Genomic DNA, 16,130 nt, shown 5'->3' with positions numbered 1-16,130 from the left:
GGCGCTTCCCGAAGACGACAACTCTCGTTTGTCCTGAATTTTAATTGTAGTGAATAGAATCGGCAGTTGGTGCAGGAGTCTTGCATATAAGGCGAATTTGGGAAAGATTGTACACCATTGATTTGATTTGGGGCTTTCGCAATTGCTTCGAAGTCATCTAAAGAGTAGAGATCCCTGAATAGCGGCTTCTGGACGGGAAAATGACAGCCATTCAATTACAGGATGAGGCCTTGGTATTACGATACAACGAAATGAATATTTATTGGCTTGTTGGCTGTGTTGTTGGTTGATGCTCAATTCGGCTGAGAGCAAAGGTATTGGGAATGGATGGATCCATTGAAGAGGGCGGCAGAGACAGTGGGGGTGGTTATGGATCTCAGGATTAGGTACATGCCCAGGTGTGAGTCGCCAACACCTCAAGCCAGCTTCACAAGAGACATTATTGAAGATGGGCTGGGTATTGATATAAGTAGGGTTGAAATATTGTCACTTTTGGAGATTTTTAGTTGGTTGCATTTCTCTGTCACGTTGTTGATGATTTACAAAGGTACAGACTTAACCATACAGTATCTCAACTGTCAGTCATTGGTCCTTTCAATAGTTCTGGGTTCTTGAGACAACCTAAACCAGTATGCAAGGACGGGCTCTTATTGGGTCTTGTATGCCAAATTCTCTATCAGCAAGTAATATATCTTGTTCTGTGTGGCCCGTGTATGTAAATAGCTTCGAGAGTACGCCATATGGAAGTCTAAGTCGACATTGCGCATTGGAAGGTCACACTACAACTCACACACGTGAAGGGGAATTGGAGCATAATTATAAAATATATAATTTAATATCGCACATACTTTTCATTTCGGGTTTACGAGACTTTCATTCTCTGTAACCAAAATCTGTCAACGATTATATATCGATCGAATCTAGGTACCAACCTCGGAGCTTTCCATCTAGCATTGCCTGATTGGGTAATTACACAGTGCGGTCTAAGAAATGACAGCGGTGGAAAGCACGGTGGTGGCCCACCCGGACGAGTCGGACTTGGCGGATTTGGCCAAGCCTGGCACTGTTATTACGACGGCGGGATATGCCAATGCCGCAACACAAACAACAGAAGATGAGATCATTACTCGTCCACAATCAGCTCGTACACAATCAGTTTATTCACTCCCTGTAAACGCCGCGACAGAGCCGCCCGCAAGCCTTCAACCCAGTCATTCGTCGATCTGGTCCTTTCCATGGAGCGATGAGATGCTAGAAACCTCAACCAGCAACCGCTGTTCCACGCGATGGATCGCGCGTGGGCTTCCCCTGCTGGGGCTGGCACTCGTTGCTTACGCGACCTACAATATCATTGTCTACTGCTGCGGTGAGCTCTGCCTTGCTGTATTGTGCTGTTGCTTGTCAAACACTTACTGACAGTCAGTAGTCCAGGACTTTATGCAAAAAAGGGGCAAGACGGCAGTTGGCGTTGTTCTAATTGCACTATATTCTATCTTCCTCCTTCTTATGGTCGCAGCATACATACGATGCTACGTAACTATTCAATACAATCCCGGGTTTGTGCCGTGGACAGCCGAAAGGGAGGCCATCGAACAGGAGCGTAACCAACGAGCGAGCAACGGAGCCGAGGTCGAAACACGATCTTGGGCCCCTCGAGACGACGAACCCGACAGCCCCGGTCTTGAGGCGTTCTACAGCAAAGATATCTTTGTTTGCGAACTCGACGGTTTCCCTAAGTGGTGCTCCGAATGCAGAAACTGGAAGCCTGACCGGGCGCATCATTCTACCGAGTATAATTATTGCGTGTACAAGATGGACCACGTCTGTCCTTGGATGGGCGGCATCATCTCGGAAACTTGTGAGTATCAGCCCTAAGGAAACCTTCTACAGTAACTAATGCTTCAGCAGCCTTTAACTTCTTTATACAATTTTGCTTCTACTGCGCTTGTTTTTGCATAATCATCATTTCTACCAACGGCTACCTTACTAGCCTACGCCTACAAGAAGACAAAAGCATCGATGCACGGCTCATTGTTGGTCTGGCTCTCGGTGGTCTTTTCGGCTTGTTTACCATGACCATGACAGTCACGGCTTTAAGATTTGCTTTTCAAAACATCACCAACGTCGACTTGTACAGGAAGAGCCAGACCTTTCGACTGGCAGTTCGGATTCCGACAGAGACTCCTCCAAATGATCGATTCAACACCATTACCTACCCGCTAGAAAGACCTGGAGAGGGTCCCAGGGCCCCAGAGGCAGCTCATACCAGTGGGATGACACAGGTGAATGGCGCTGCGTCCGCACGGGCAAGCGCAATGGCGGCTAGAGACCAGCAAGCCAGGCGGACATTTGCTATCCTCCAGGCAGAACCTGGAGAGAACCCATGGCACTTGGGTTACCTGCAAAACTTCAAATCAGTCATGGGAGACTCGATCATCGAGTGGCTTCTACCCATCCGCCACTCGCCCTGCAGCCGCCATGATAGCATGGTGAGCGACTACCAGTTTGGGCCACTGGTGGAGGAGTTGAAAAGACGGTATGGACTTGAAGGGATTGACCCCGAGAAGAGGGCAGCGGCTATGACTTCGAATTAGATACCCAGAGTTACACAACGACTCATATCATTTGTTACACGGCAAGAGGTGGAAAAAGGACAGTAGCGCCATACGTAATGTTTAAAGACTAGAACTAGTTGGTATATTCCAGCTTCACTGCGAAAATAATCGCAAAGACTTGTTTGTTTTTCTTATGTTTTCATTGGGATCGGTTGCTCAGACACGCACCTGAACTCTGTAAAGGCTATTGTTTCTGCTTAGATAGCGGAGGCGTTACTGGCAGCTTAAGAAATCACGGGCGGAGGACCACGAAGGTACAGATAGTTCATATGGACGTGCAGTAACTAGAATAGTCTCAGGGCAAAAAGAGACGCCGAGCGAATATCGCCAAAAATAACATACAACACCGGGGATTCGCTGGTCGTCACCGACCCAACTACTAATCCGGCGCTTCGCAGCTTGACTATGGGAGAGCGGACGGGATCCCGTATTCTCTACGAGCTTTGGTCGTATGTACCTGAAGAGGTGGCGGCGAGGCTCATACGTTCGCGCTCGGGATGAGTTAGGTACCTAGTTGTGAAGGAGAGCCATGGAGAGCTAGATGAACACTACTCCGAGACCCAAGTTGCTAAGATGGCCAAGTTTATGGAGACAATGCCACTTGAAGAGGGGAGGGAAGTGCCTTGTACCACGGTGAGCTGTGACGCAGGCTGAAGCCATCGTGGCCCTCATGGTCTAGGGTGGTTGTTACGGGTTGTATGGTTTTCTTGACACTCAACAACCAAAGAACCTTCCTGTACATATGGACTTACTGGATACTTGTAGTTCCACTGGAACTTGCGTAGGTTCATGGTGGATAATTACTTTCATTGTCTTGTTGAGGTACAGTAATTTCTGGACCAGCATCTCATTTAAATGTATGACGTGCATGTTTCTGCACCGTCAGGAGGCCTCGATAACGCGAGACAATACCTACAACCATCAAAGCAGGCATTTACCATAACGAGACTCATTTCTTTCGTTGAGCAGACAGTTAAGATATCGTACTAAAACAATCATCCTGTAAATGAACGGCAATGAAGGACAAGAAGGAACGAGGTTCGAAAGTGGATCTTGCTCTGTGAAGGAGTTGAATGGCACTGGCGCGAACCTATCACATCTCGCGTTCCTCTTTCCATTCACCACATCCATCTTCATCTTTAAGCTCACGACTCCTCGTAGGAGCATATCTCTGTTCTCTCATTTCTATCAACAATCTCAGCTACAACCTGTAAAGAGCTCGCGAAAAGAGCGACATTGTCGCACTGTTTGTGGCGTTCGCGGACACGAGAAATTATCCGTCAAGAGAGACATTGACCGCCTGCATTACCAACGCCTTGCAGTAGCCGCACAACACGGATGCATTTTTCAACGTCAAGAAAGCCCTAAAATAATCGAAGCCTCGCAATTTATGTCTTCGTCACCGCTACACAGGCCTCTCGGGGCCTCGTCACCACTCCTTGAAGGAGGCCGGCGGCGTTCCCAGTTCACGTATCGCCAATTCTCACAGCTTGCTTCGTCCAACACTTCGAATCCGCTGCGCGTCATTGCCCACATTGACCTCGACGCCTTTTATGCGCAGTGCGAGACGGTTAGACTTGGTATTCCAGAGGACAAGCCGTTAGCTGTTCAACAATGGTGGGCACAACTGCATTTCCTATTTCCCAAGTCCCTACCAACGTCAAGCCCTGATCTTCGTGTACTCTCATACTTCTCATGGAACACAAGGTGTTTTCTCTTTTCTCCGATTCCTCAAATCCTCTGTTGGACTGAGAATCGAGTCTGTTGCTCGATCCTTTTCTTTCAATGTTGCAGTGATTGGACACTAGCAATTAGTTTTCGCTGAGGCTTGCATTGTGTTACTCACACACAACCTTGCGAGATGGATCGTCACTAAGCATCTTCGTGCTTTTTGTCATGATTGTTCATTTTCCACGGAACAGAGAGCACTCCTTCTAAGAATCTCTGAATCTCTGTAAAGCTGCAGAGCATGGAAAGACGAGTCAACTATTCATCTCACAGCCTCCAAGAACATTCTCAGCGAACCTTTCGATAACTCATATGTTAATTCTCCGAAGATCGTGACCTCTCGACCCAGGTTGTGTAACACTTGATCCTTGTCACTCCACTGCCCTCGACCACAAATTGCATGATGGCAGGCAAAGTTGTCACGATTACATTCATACCTAGGCGGTAGTTTTCCATAGCCATGGAAATGAAAGCCTTGTTTTGCCACGCTGGGGTTTATGTCCAGTCCACGAGGAGCCCTGTTCTCCCAGATACCACTAGAGCGCTACTCCTAACATCATTATTCTCCAACTCACTTTCGAATTTCTGACACTCCAACAGGCAAGGTCTCATCGCAGTCAACTATCCTGCACGCGAATTTGGTATTGGACGCCATTGCAATGTCGAAGAAGCCAAAAAGTTGTGCCCTGAACTTATCGCCCAGCACGTAGCTACATGGAGAGAAGGCGACGACAAGTGGGCGTATCGTGAGGATGCCGCCGCCCACATAGCAACAGATAAGGTTTCACTTGATCACTATCGCCTTCAGTCTCGAAAGATCTTAGCATGTATCAAAGAGGCTCTGCCGCTTGAGCTCCAGAAGGTGGAAAAAGCAAGTATTGATGAGGTCTTCCTTGATCTTTCGAGCCAAATCCACCAGATCCTTCTGCAGCGCTTTCCAGAATTATCAAATCCGCCCCCCTATGACGACCCTACTGAGAGTCTTCCCTTGCCATCAATTGCCGCGCTCGACTGGCAGACCGATGCTTTGATTGATCTGGATGAGGAACAGGAAACAGTCGATCCAGATTGGGATGATGTAGCAATCCTCATCGGATCTGAGATCGTGCGCAAAGTCAGGGCCGAAGTTCGACAGAAGTTGGGATACACATGTTCAGCTGGAGTAGCAAGCAACAAGCTTCTCAGTAAGTTGGGTTCGGCATACAAGAAACCAAACAAACAGACTGTTGTACGCAACAGAGCTGTGTCTGCTTTCATGGCTGGCTTCAAAATCACAAAACTTCGCAACTTGGGCGGCAAACTCGGAGAGCAGATCGTATCGACATTCAACACAGAGAGCGTCACTGAACTGTTGGATGTTCCTTTGACAACTATGAAAGCAAAGCTTGGCCATGACACAGGTCTTTGGATATATAACACCATCCGAGGTATTGACACAAGTGAGGTCAACTCAAGAACACATATCAAGTCGATGCTGTCGGCTAAATCTTTTCGTCCAACTATTAATTCTTCAGAGCAAGCAACGCGATGGCTGAGAATCTTTGCAGCTGACATATTCGCTCGCCTTGTTGAGGAGGGAGTTCTGGAAAACAAGAGAAGACCGAGGACGATGAACTTACATCATCGCCATGAGGGGCAAGTGAGATCTCGGTCGGGACCCATCCCCCAGGGCAGAACCATAGACGAAAGCAGTCTTTTCGAGTTGGCCAAAGACCTCCTTTCGCAGATAATCGCAGAAGGAAGAGGAGTCTGGCCTTGTGCAAACTTGAGTCTCAGCGTAGCAGGCTTTGAAGACGGCGTCAAAGGCAACATGGGCATTGGCGCATTTCTGGTCAAGGGGGAAGAGGCAGAAGCTCTTCGATCGTCGATTCCCGACAACCGTCAATATTCCACTGGACCGGAACCCTCCGCGAAGAAACGCCGCGCGGAGGATGGTGGCATTCAGCGGTTCTTCTCCAAGCGACCTTCCACAGATCATGAAAGAACCTCCCCAACCTACTCACATACTCCCGGGGAAGACCCCAAAGATAGCCCTTTGCCATCAGATCCCACCCGAAAGACCCTCAGTTTCGCTGCTAAGTATGATTATGAGGCCCGCCACGAATCCGACCTTACCATGCATGAGTCTCACGCATCACCGTGGCATGAAAGCGCCTTCGATGTGGAAGTGGATCAGCAGCAGCATTCATTGACCGATGTTGTATGTTCTCGCTGCAAGGCCAGCTTCGCGGACCCGGAAGCGTTGCAAAGCCATAGAGATTGGCATATGGCTCAAGATCTACAAGACGCGGAACGTGTCTGGCCGACATTCGCTGAGCGACAACCTGCTGCACGTAACTCTGGGCAAAAGACGCAAGGAACCACTTCAAGAAGGAGCCGGGGAGGCAAACTCGAGCAAGGTCAAAGTCGGCTCAAATTTAGTTGAACAGAAAGTGATTACTGTGCGGTTTCTCGTCCAAGCTTTTTGCAGGTTTGTGTTGCAATTGCTCACGCTCACTTTGCGTTATCGTCAACAAAAGGGCACAACATGATGGCAAGAGGTGACTCGATACACCGGCATCAGCTTATACCTGGGCTTCGCCGCCAGCGGACGACATGTTACATTGGCTGTTATCACGATTCTGCTCGGCATACACGAGACTTGGACTTGTTCGTACGGCCGTGGTTGTGCGATAACAATCCACTTTTCGTTGGCGTTTTGAAACCCCTTGAAGAAAGAGGGAGATGCACAATTCAAGGAACATGCAGATTCTTGGTCACACAAGTCTGTCAAAACAACCGAAGCGTCTTGACAGGTCGGTAAGGCTGCGAACAGCCGAAGCGCCCATCAGGGGGATCAACAGAGTATCAAGGCTGTCGTGCTCTCACGCACGCGTCTCATCTTGAATCAACGGAGAGGCCGGAAGCATGTTAATAATACCACAGTCTGCTGATGGAGGTACAGAAACTATCAAAGTCAATGACAAAATGTACGACTTCGTGGGATGCCAAGATGTTGACAAGTCTGGGTCAAATTTCCCCAGATGGTTGGACAGCAAGGCTTGGGCACCAAACACATGGACCTGCGGGCAGAGGGTTGGGCTCCAATTGGTGCAGGCATTGCTACCCAACCCACCCTCCAAAGTGCAGCCGAAAAGCCAGCCACCAGCCTCTCAGAGACTGAAACCGGGAATAGGCCTCAAATGCAGATGCGGTACTGTTGGAATATCGCAACATCTGACTAGTATCCCGCTGTGGAAACACGTTGCCTATCATTTGTGGGCGTTAAAGGCCGCAATTCACGGTCAGCGACAACGACTGGGGCATGGCATGGAGAAAACATGGGGCCACAGGAGTGAGGATGCCCAACGTCCCGAGACAGTTGGGCGAGACCAAATATTGCAACCGCAACGGGGGAGAGGCACAGCTTTCCTTGCGAATGGTGACGAAGAGCTGAGTAGAGTTACGACCAGCTCCATCTATCTACGTGTCGCTTAGAGTTGAGGAGCGATAGTGAATCTGCACGTATCGGGAGTATTGAATACTTGACGAGAGATATAAAGCGGCAGTGTGAGGTGTACGATGAGCTGAGGCGATGGCACAGATTGTGGCCGCTCATTCTTCTCGTCCACTCTCGTTCTTCTGTCACTTCGACAAGGTAGCCTCGTTCTTACAGATCACGGCATTTCCCTGAAAAAGGAAAACAGAAACCCCAAGTTGGAAAGCAAGACGTCATAGTACCCCCCATCATTACTTCTCTTCGCGTCTACAATATTACCTCGCGGCACTACAGTACTAGTCTCGCCAACAAGCGCTGATCTCTTGGAGGAAAACAAAGTTTGATGTCGCCTATTCGAGTTTCGTACGAGGTATCTCAGCTCCGCTTGAGGGCGATCGTAACTTAGAGACGGCGTACCGCCATCATTATCCTACTACAGACGGAGAAGAAGGCTCGAGTGGTCGTTGGGCATCGTCAAAACAAGGGATAGCCTTGTACGCGAGAAACAGAGCGATATTGGAAGTGTCATCTGCCGCGCATGCTATTGATATCTGCAACTTGTTTGGTGCCAACAGCTGTCCCCAAAGGACCCAGACATTCTGCGTTGCCAGCACAGACAAGGTCGTGATCCGTTTCGATCTCTGATCCGGACCGCAACGGGTTCGATCTTCATAAACGACAGGTTGAATCATTTCTACATGTTCAATTTTTGAGAATTGATATTTCAATCAAAGTACCCCATAACTGACGCAATTTCGCTATCTTTGGAACAAACAAGGGACAAGCCACGTTGCGACCCGGACGAGACATCTGTGCTTCCTTAATGGGATAAGACAGGAAAAGTGGCTTACAGCGCACCTGTCACACCACACGAGGGGTACATCACGGTGCAAAACCTCAGTTGACAGGATAGATGCTAAGTCCTAGGTACGGGACTTTGAACAGTTTCGCAGAAGTTCGACAAGTTTTGTCGCGGTGTTAAAGTCGATTGACAACAAGCGGCGTTCGCCGTGACCTCCACCGCAATCATTGATCATTCACCATACGGCGGTGGGCTGCGCTGTGACTCGCCAGCCGGAAGCCGCTTGGTCGCAGAGTCACAAGAAAGTCGAAAGCAGAATTTGGGAGAAGGATTGAAACCCAGAGCTTCTCAACCGACAAGCAGAGGGTTTAGCCCAGCCTCTCGTGGTGCCCAATTGTCGTCGGTCACCGCTAAAGTCAAAGCCGAACCTCGAGACCGAGACCAAGACCCAGGCGGGCAAGGCAGAGGACGCGCTGTAGAGCAAGCTCTGCAAACCCAGGACGTGCCAACCGCATCTGGCTTCGGTAACATCCAACGGTCCACCAAAATAGGTCGCCACTGGACGCAGGGTTGTTGGCAGCACGGGACAGACAAGGACCAGGCTAGCCAGGATCAGGATCAGTATCAGGGCACCCACGCACGAGGCCAGCGCCAGTTGCAGATCCCGCTGCTTGGTGTTGGGCTCGGTCAAGGAGGGAGACAAGCGTCCGGCACGGATAGTCCCAGGGAAGAATCAGCCATCACGTTGACAGCCCAGCCTGAAGAGGAAAATTCCTCATCAATAGACGAGGTTTTGGCAGAGTCTACGTCTTGTCTCGAACAGCCGGGAGACCCCAGCTTATACTATCTTGGCTTACTGCAAAATCAGAACCAGCTCCACCACAAAAATCACAACGCCCAACAGTATCAGGGTTTTGTGAGCGACGACCCATCCATGTCAACAAGTCATCAGCAACCTCAGCCTTCCGGGTTTGGTTATCAGCATCAGCAGAACCAACCTCCTGCATGCTCATCGCCACCATTCTCATTTTCTTTCCCCCCTCCAGCACCACCATCATCAGCACCAGCAGCATCTGTCTTTGGACTGGCCCCTCCTCCTCCTCTGCCTTCTCCTGCATCTCCACCAAGACCACCGCCGAGGCGACGCTTCCAGCCAACTACGTCTCGCCGTCAGCAAAACCTGTCCCACTGCCGGTCAAATTCCAATTTGAGCTCCAACTCCAGCGTCAGCACTGGTGCCAGCAGACGTCTTCTGGCCTCGCGGTCTCCTGCAAGTCACTCTGCCAGTGGAAAATCACCTCGTCAGCGCCTAGCATCAGCACCACCATTACCACAGCCAATAGACAGTGCAGACCCACAGGATACGCCCACCGCCCACCACCGCCATTCGCCTTTTCTTCCTCCTCATCCTCACCTGCCCGCTTCTTCTCTTTCTGCCTGTTCTACCCTCTCAGCTCTCTCCACGTCGTCTCCCTCCTCCCCCATTTCCGGCTCTATCTCCTCTTCTCCCGCACTTCTGTCGACTTTCTCTTCTATCTCTTCTTCTTCTTCCTCATCTCATCTTACCTCTTCGTCGGCCATATCCTCCCCACACATCAACAACATGTCGAGAACATCCCGGAACGCTGCCCCTACCACTTCTGGTGCGGGTCGACAAAACGAATACTTCGTCCCTCGCGACGGCATCGACCGTGAAGTCATCTCCGCCGACATCTGCCGCTATCTGGGCAACGATGCCCTCGTGCGTCCCGGTCATTACGAGGTACGCCATCTGCCTTGATGAACCCCACTATCGCGATGAAACAAATGACTCACATTTTATGACGACAGAACCCTCAGACAGGCCAAGCCGTGCAAGGCTACTACATCACCGCTTACAGGAATCTTACAACTGTGAGTTTCTTTGTCAACATCAATAGCCACTCATCAGATGCTAATGACGATACGACAGGCTATGATTGAGGATCTAAAAGCAGACTCTGCTCGATGGGATAGTGAAAGGCGTGCGCAGACGTCGCGCAATACCTCTGGAGGTACTATTGCCTCGAGAAACGTTGGCGTACCGCCGAGACACTCATCTAACTCACCTGTAGTGCAATACCGCTACTCGGAGACGCACCAGTCGCGTCAGCACCACGGTCCTACCGAGGGCCCTTATCAGACCGACACATACGCTCGTGACCCTGGCTTTGATGGCCCTAGATACCCAGGAACGGGTGCTCCCGGTTACACTGGAGCCGCTGGCTCATACGGCCAGTCCTACGGTGCCTCAAGTAGTGGTGCGTTTGCCGGTTATGCCCAAACCCAGCAATCTCCTCCCCCGGCGGATACAAGGTTCAGCTCTACTACCGCGGCCACCATGGATCCATCCTACCAGGCTTCCCAGAGCCCCTACGTGGCCGTTGGAACAAACCAACGTCCCAGAGGCGGATACGACCCTTACGCTAACCAGATGGCCACATCATCAGCTGCTGCACAGCAGGCCTATGCCACTGCTGCTCCCACGCAACAAGGCTATACAGCCACTGCTTACCCATATTCAGGTCAGGCTCCTCCTGCGGGCTACGCGATGCAGCCACAGGATCCCTTCTACGGTCGTGGTGCGTATAGCGGAGGCAACACTCGCGCGGCGGGTTTCCACATGGTCGAATTACTAACACTCAAGGTTTAGCAGGTCAATCAACAGCACAAGGATATACTCAGGCCACACAGTATGAAGAAACCCCCCGTACTCGCGCTTCCGCGACACCAACAAATGCTCAAACAAATCCCAGTGGTACCTCCAGCAGCCGACGTAGTGAGCGAGAGAGCGACAGGCACAGCACAGACCGACACCACCGATCGAGCCGCCGGTAAAAGGTGTGTTTCCTGGAGGACCAAGGCCGGATCTTTGTGCCCTTCCTTTTCCTGTCTGAACTTGACGAGGCAATCCGACCTCCTCGCGAGTGTGATGATTTCTGCATAATGACCGGGTTACATGGAGTACGGCTTATTTTCCTTGGATCGACCATTTCATCCTTTTCTGTTTCTTCCGGATATGATCCCTTTCAGAGGTTTCAGATTTCTTTTCTCTGGCTGGTGCCGCCGAGTTGCAAGTTTGCATCTCAATAGGAGCTTCCTACTGGAAAGGTATCAAATTCCACCCTCTTGACGCTGATTCCGTCTTCTACGAACCTGGATCTCCCTTGGAGTCGATAATACCCCTGGATGTACCGTGCCAACTGTTATTGCTACCGATGATGCCCTGGATACACGAACTGGACCTTACGAGACGCATACCTGGGTGTCTTTTTTCTTTACTCTTTTTATGACGACATTGCATTGTGGATGGGCCTTCCCTGGATTGACGACCTCATCGACTATACACCATTATTTGCCTTACGGATGAGACCATGCTGCATACGTTTTACACTGGGACACGGCGCTGAGTTTGGAAAAGGAAGGGGAGCCATCCCTTACCAGGTGGATCTGGGGTGGTATCTCGATGTCATGACCTTGCTGTCCGGACGCACTCTCAGGGGGAGTATTCTGTTTTCCGTTCTTCCTGGATCTGGCTGGTTCTTGCTCTCGACTCCAATGTCTTTAGCTCCCGGATTCTTCGGTGTTCACCATCGTCGAGACGCGGTGTTTATCGGAATAATAATTGGCAGAGGCCGGCATCCGGACAGCAAGGTGAGTTCGAATGAGCTTGTATATATTAGCCAACCCCTTTCAAAGGAATTTCTGCTTCCCTTCTCTCCCCCTCTTCCCATTTCTTTCCACTTAGGGACTCTCCATGGATATTTGTCTTGATATGAATCGCAAAGACACTGACTCGCCAGACTTGACCCAAGCAGCTAGGTGCGCAAATGAATTCCCTGGATTCAGATACCTCTCACTGGACTTCCTGGACATCTTGGACTCTGATCAACCACCTGGCAAATACCTTCCCACTTGGCCAAGGAATGGACCCACTCCCCGAGGATGTTTGCTTTTGCCTGGATCTCTTCCTCCTCAAGCAATGTTTTGCTTTGGATCCTATGACCTGGACAACTTACCTCAGCCGAGGTTTGCTGAATCGTCACTGACGATATCGGTACTCATTTGCGTCTGCAATGAGATGCCTGGGACACAAAGAAACCAAACAAGTATCTAAGCATACCATGCCAAAGGAGCCAAGGTAACATGCAAACAAGGTGATTCAATGACTACGAATCTGGATTCATTCTCGTTTCATATCACTGGACTGCAACTTGCTTCATTACTGTCTGCGACATGGGTCGCTTGTTGCCGTGGATTCTACTGAATCCATTCCTGTTTGCATCGCGGGCCGACTTCTTGAGTAACCTTTGGGATGAGTCAACTTGCTTAAGCCTGGATATTTGCTACACCCTGCTGGCCACATGGCACTTGTGAAGGTCGACAATTTAGAGCAACCTGGCATGTGGATACCTTGATCCTGGACTCGCTGCGTTGTATATGGAGTCAGTTATCGGAACGACATTTCGACCTATCAATTAAGCACAACGTGACTTCCGGAGCTGCACTTGCATATATCACGACACTACTGGACTTTGACCAAAACTGGAGAACCGGATCTTTTTTATGCGAATGATTGTGTGCTTGGTGCTATGAGAGGAAGCCTGGTTGGTAGCATGGATGGCGCAGTACGAGGATGCACTGAGGGTTTAGACGGGTTGGCTCTAGGATCTACTTTTCTGTTCTTTTTCTAATCCTGGATCCCGTGGACACATCTTTTTGGGCCGTTCTGTTATTTTGCGTCTGTCTCATATTCTATGGTTGTTCAATCTTGATGGTGCTTTGGGACAGATACAGGGAGTTTATGAGTCTTGTTTCTTATTCGCTTGGGGCGGAATGATTGGGAGAGTTGAATCTCATGATTTATTATTGTTGCAAAAGTATGTTGAATGAATACAAGAGTTGGCCACACCACTGTCAATATGTTTCTGTTTGCCGTACGTTCAAATTCAGAATCCCCTCGAGCAAAAAGACGCGTCAAATTCCAGCATTTTAAGCAATAACCAAATTTCTTCGCTGCCTCAAATAAATATCTGCAGCAGGGTCGGTGCCTCTGGCGTATATTATTCACGGTCTACAGCCGGGCGGCTCCTTCGTCGGTAGGGATGATACGAGTAGAGTCGTTGGTGAGTGCAGTGAGATGTGTGATGGTGTCTTGGAGGTTGATGGGCTCGGGAGGGAGGCTCTGAGGGAAGCGGCTGGAGGAGGCCGTCTCCAAGCAGAGTATCAATCACCGAGAGGACCCAAAGCTCACAGCGGCCCGGTCTACCAGGAGCGTTGGCAGGCTCGTAAGGATCGAAGGGTCTTGGGTGACTCTTGATCATAGCGCACGCATTGTCGAGCTCTTGGGACGCAATGGAGCCGACACATCTGCTGTCATGAATGGTGCCGACCTGACCTAGAGTCTCGACGATATCCGAGACCAGAGTCATGGTAGGCTGCGTATGTTCCGTGTTTGAAGATTCCAGAACATGATAGAGATAGCCTGCGGGTCGCGGAGAGCTTGTTGGAATGAAGATCTTGTGGGTGCCAGGGGAGTGCTGAATATGAAAGACCTGATAGCGAGCTGGTTCAGGGGTTTGAGCTGGAGGATTGGCGACAGGATCAGAGCTGGAAGCCTGGGCAGAGTCAGAGCTGACTGGGAAAATCATTGTGACAAGATAAGTATTGGCGTCAGGATAGGTTTAGAATGTTTGGGCGGGCACTGAATTGAGAAGTTCTTGTAAGTCTTTGTCCTGGCAAGCTCGCGGGATTGCCTCTGTATATATGGGCTTATGTATCAATTCTTGAACAACAGCACCAACATTGGCCGTGGAAGCACGGCAGAGAACTAGTTGATCAAACCCTGTTGGTATCGTCTGGGGGGCTGTACGAACCCGTGTGTACTGTATCATCATGGTGCTGCGAGAATGGGGCGGCTCAGTTTCGAAGGCTGCGGGTGTCCGAAAAGCCAGGCCACAGTACCCATGATGATCCGAGTTGGCCGTTTGTGGTGTTGATGCGGGACGTGGTCGATCATGCTGTATGTCTCTGGGAATATACGCCGAAAAATGCTGTTTGGGTCAAGGAAAAGTGTGTGAATTTGTCCGAAAGGTAAGCCCGCGGCATCGGACGGGCAGTTGTGTAAGTTGTGTGATAAAGTCCAAGCCTATTGCTCGTCCCGAGGCTCTATAGGAGCTAGAGCTCTGTGACAGGACAAGAACCCAAGCACCTGCCCATAGCATGGAAGCCCCGGTCGAGTCGAGTTACGCATATGCTGCAGGCAAAGCCCATAATAGATACTCGCATATCGAGCTAGCATGCTTGGACTGAAGACAAGAGAGATTCTGCACTAGGTACAGGATCAAGCTGACGTGCGCTGGAGGACAAGTGCAACCGCATGACAGAGCGGAGCGTTCAACATATCTAGCCTTGTATGGAAACTCGGCCGCCCTGTACGATGGAGAGACAGTTCGCGGTGAAATCGCTTGACACGATGGCGTCAAGGTCGGCATGATACGCAACGGCACGGTACGGTACGGTGTGGGAAGGCGAGTCGGGTGGCTGCGCAAGCTCAAACCAAACACAAGCCTGGCTTGTGGTGGTGAGTGTTTGTTGTGCTACGAGAGTTAGAAAGATAACAGCCCACACTCTTGATGCTTTCATTTCTTGGATCTATCTTGCTAATGTATTGGCAAGATACACACAGACTCAAGGATAGTAGTCATCATTGACTGGCCCTTCATTCCCGATTCAGCCATCTAAACCATGGTTGCAGAAAGTGATCCAGGTATTGTGCAAATGAGAACAGGTAATTAGCAAATCAGTGAAACATCTCTCAGAGAAAACCTACTACCCAAGAGAAACTCTATCGTTCAGTATTTCGATAAAATTCCATCCAGTAGTCGTTTGCTTGGGTATTTTGCGATTGGGCGTCTCCGTATGCAAGTGTTCGTGCGTCAAACGCTTGCGCTTCATGAGCTGGCTGGTATCAAACGCAGTGTGAGTGTTATGTGTTCAACTCTATTGAAATAGTGGGATATCAGTTGCTTGCTTGCTGGTCGTCAGTCACTGTTTGAGGATTGTGGAAAGGGTGAGTGTTTAGGAAGGTATTCTATGCCGTATCCAGTGGGTCTTGTTGCTTAACATTGTGATTGAATAGTCCTTTTGCATTGTAATTTAGAGGCTTGAGTGAGGCGGCAAATGAGACGAGTTTGCAAGGGTTGTCTCTTGGATGACAGGTTATGAGGCAGTGGAGATGATAGAAGTGAGAAGATGAGATGGATGGGTCGTGACAGGAGAAAACAGCCCGTCAGTCAGAAGCCAAGGTAGGTACTTGCCTAGAGGTACCGGACGGGTTGAATGCAGGTATGCGTCTTACAGAAAGCGCGAATTTGATGCAATGACCTTCCAATGTCATGGCCGACTGCATCTCGTAGGAAGGAGTCATCCTTGGTGAAACTGCAACTACCCGTCACGATCTCCGCGTGACTGGAAACCCCGGTATCCG

At 50.0% G+C, this 16,130-nt stretch overlaps 4 protein-coding genes across 4 annotated transcripts; 3 read left to right on the top strand and 1 right to left on the bottom strand.

Moving 5' to 3' along the window:
- Positions 1-990: 990 nt before the first annotated feature.
- Positions 991-2,594, top strand: PFA5 (palmitoyltransferase pfa5; the record flags this gene model as incomplete). The annotated part of the gene is made up of 3 exons (XM_044826466.1): positions 991-1,129; positions 1,427-1,858; positions 1,891-2,594. 3 exons carry the CDS (start codon positions 991-993, stop codon positions 2,592-2,594), a joined length of 1,275 nt encoding a protein of 424 aa, XP_044679383.1.
- Positions 2,595-4,005: 1,411 nt separating this feature from the next.
- J7337_008859 (uncharacterized protein) lies at positions 4,006-6,768 on the top strand (the record flags this gene model as incomplete). Its single annotated transcript, XM_044826465.1, has 2 exons — positions 4,006-4,232; positions 4,944-6,768. 2 exons carry the CDS (start codon positions 4,006-4,008, stop codon positions 6,766-6,768), a joined length of 2,052 nt encoding a protein of 683 aa, XP_044679382.1.
- A 3,458-nt stretch (positions 6,769-10,226) lies between these two features.
- J7337_008858 (uncharacterized protein) lies at positions 10,227-11,294 on the top strand (the record flags this gene model as incomplete). The annotated part of the gene is made up of 3 exons (XM_044826464.1): positions 10,227-10,385; positions 10,454-10,516; positions 10,575-11,294. The coding sequence occupies 3 exons, from the start codon at positions 10,227-10,229 to the stop codon at positions 11,292-11,294; spliced, it is 942 nt and encodes a 313-aa protein (XP_044679381.1).
- Positions 11,295-13,715: 2,421 nt separating this feature from the next.
- J7337_008857 (uncharacterized protein) lies at positions 13,716-14,292 on the bottom strand (the record flags this gene model as incomplete). Its single annotated transcript, XM_044826463.1, has 2 exons — positions 13,716-13,826; positions 13,876-14,292. The coding sequence occupies 2 exons, from the start codon at positions 14,290-14,292 to the stop codon at positions 13,716-13,718; spliced, it is 528 nt and encodes a 175-aa protein (XP_044679380.1).
- Positions 14,293-16,130: the final 1,838 nt, after the last annotated feature.

This window comes from Fusarium musae, chromosome 6, assembly GCF_019915245.1.
Source record: "Fusarium musae strain F31 chromosome 6, whole genome shotgun sequence".
NCBI lineage: Eukaryota > Fungi > Ascomycota > Sordariomycetes > Hypocreales > Nectriaceae > Fusarium > Fusarium musae.
Note: the sequence above shows the minus strand (reverse complement) of the source record. Positions and strands in the feature narration are given on the sequence as shown.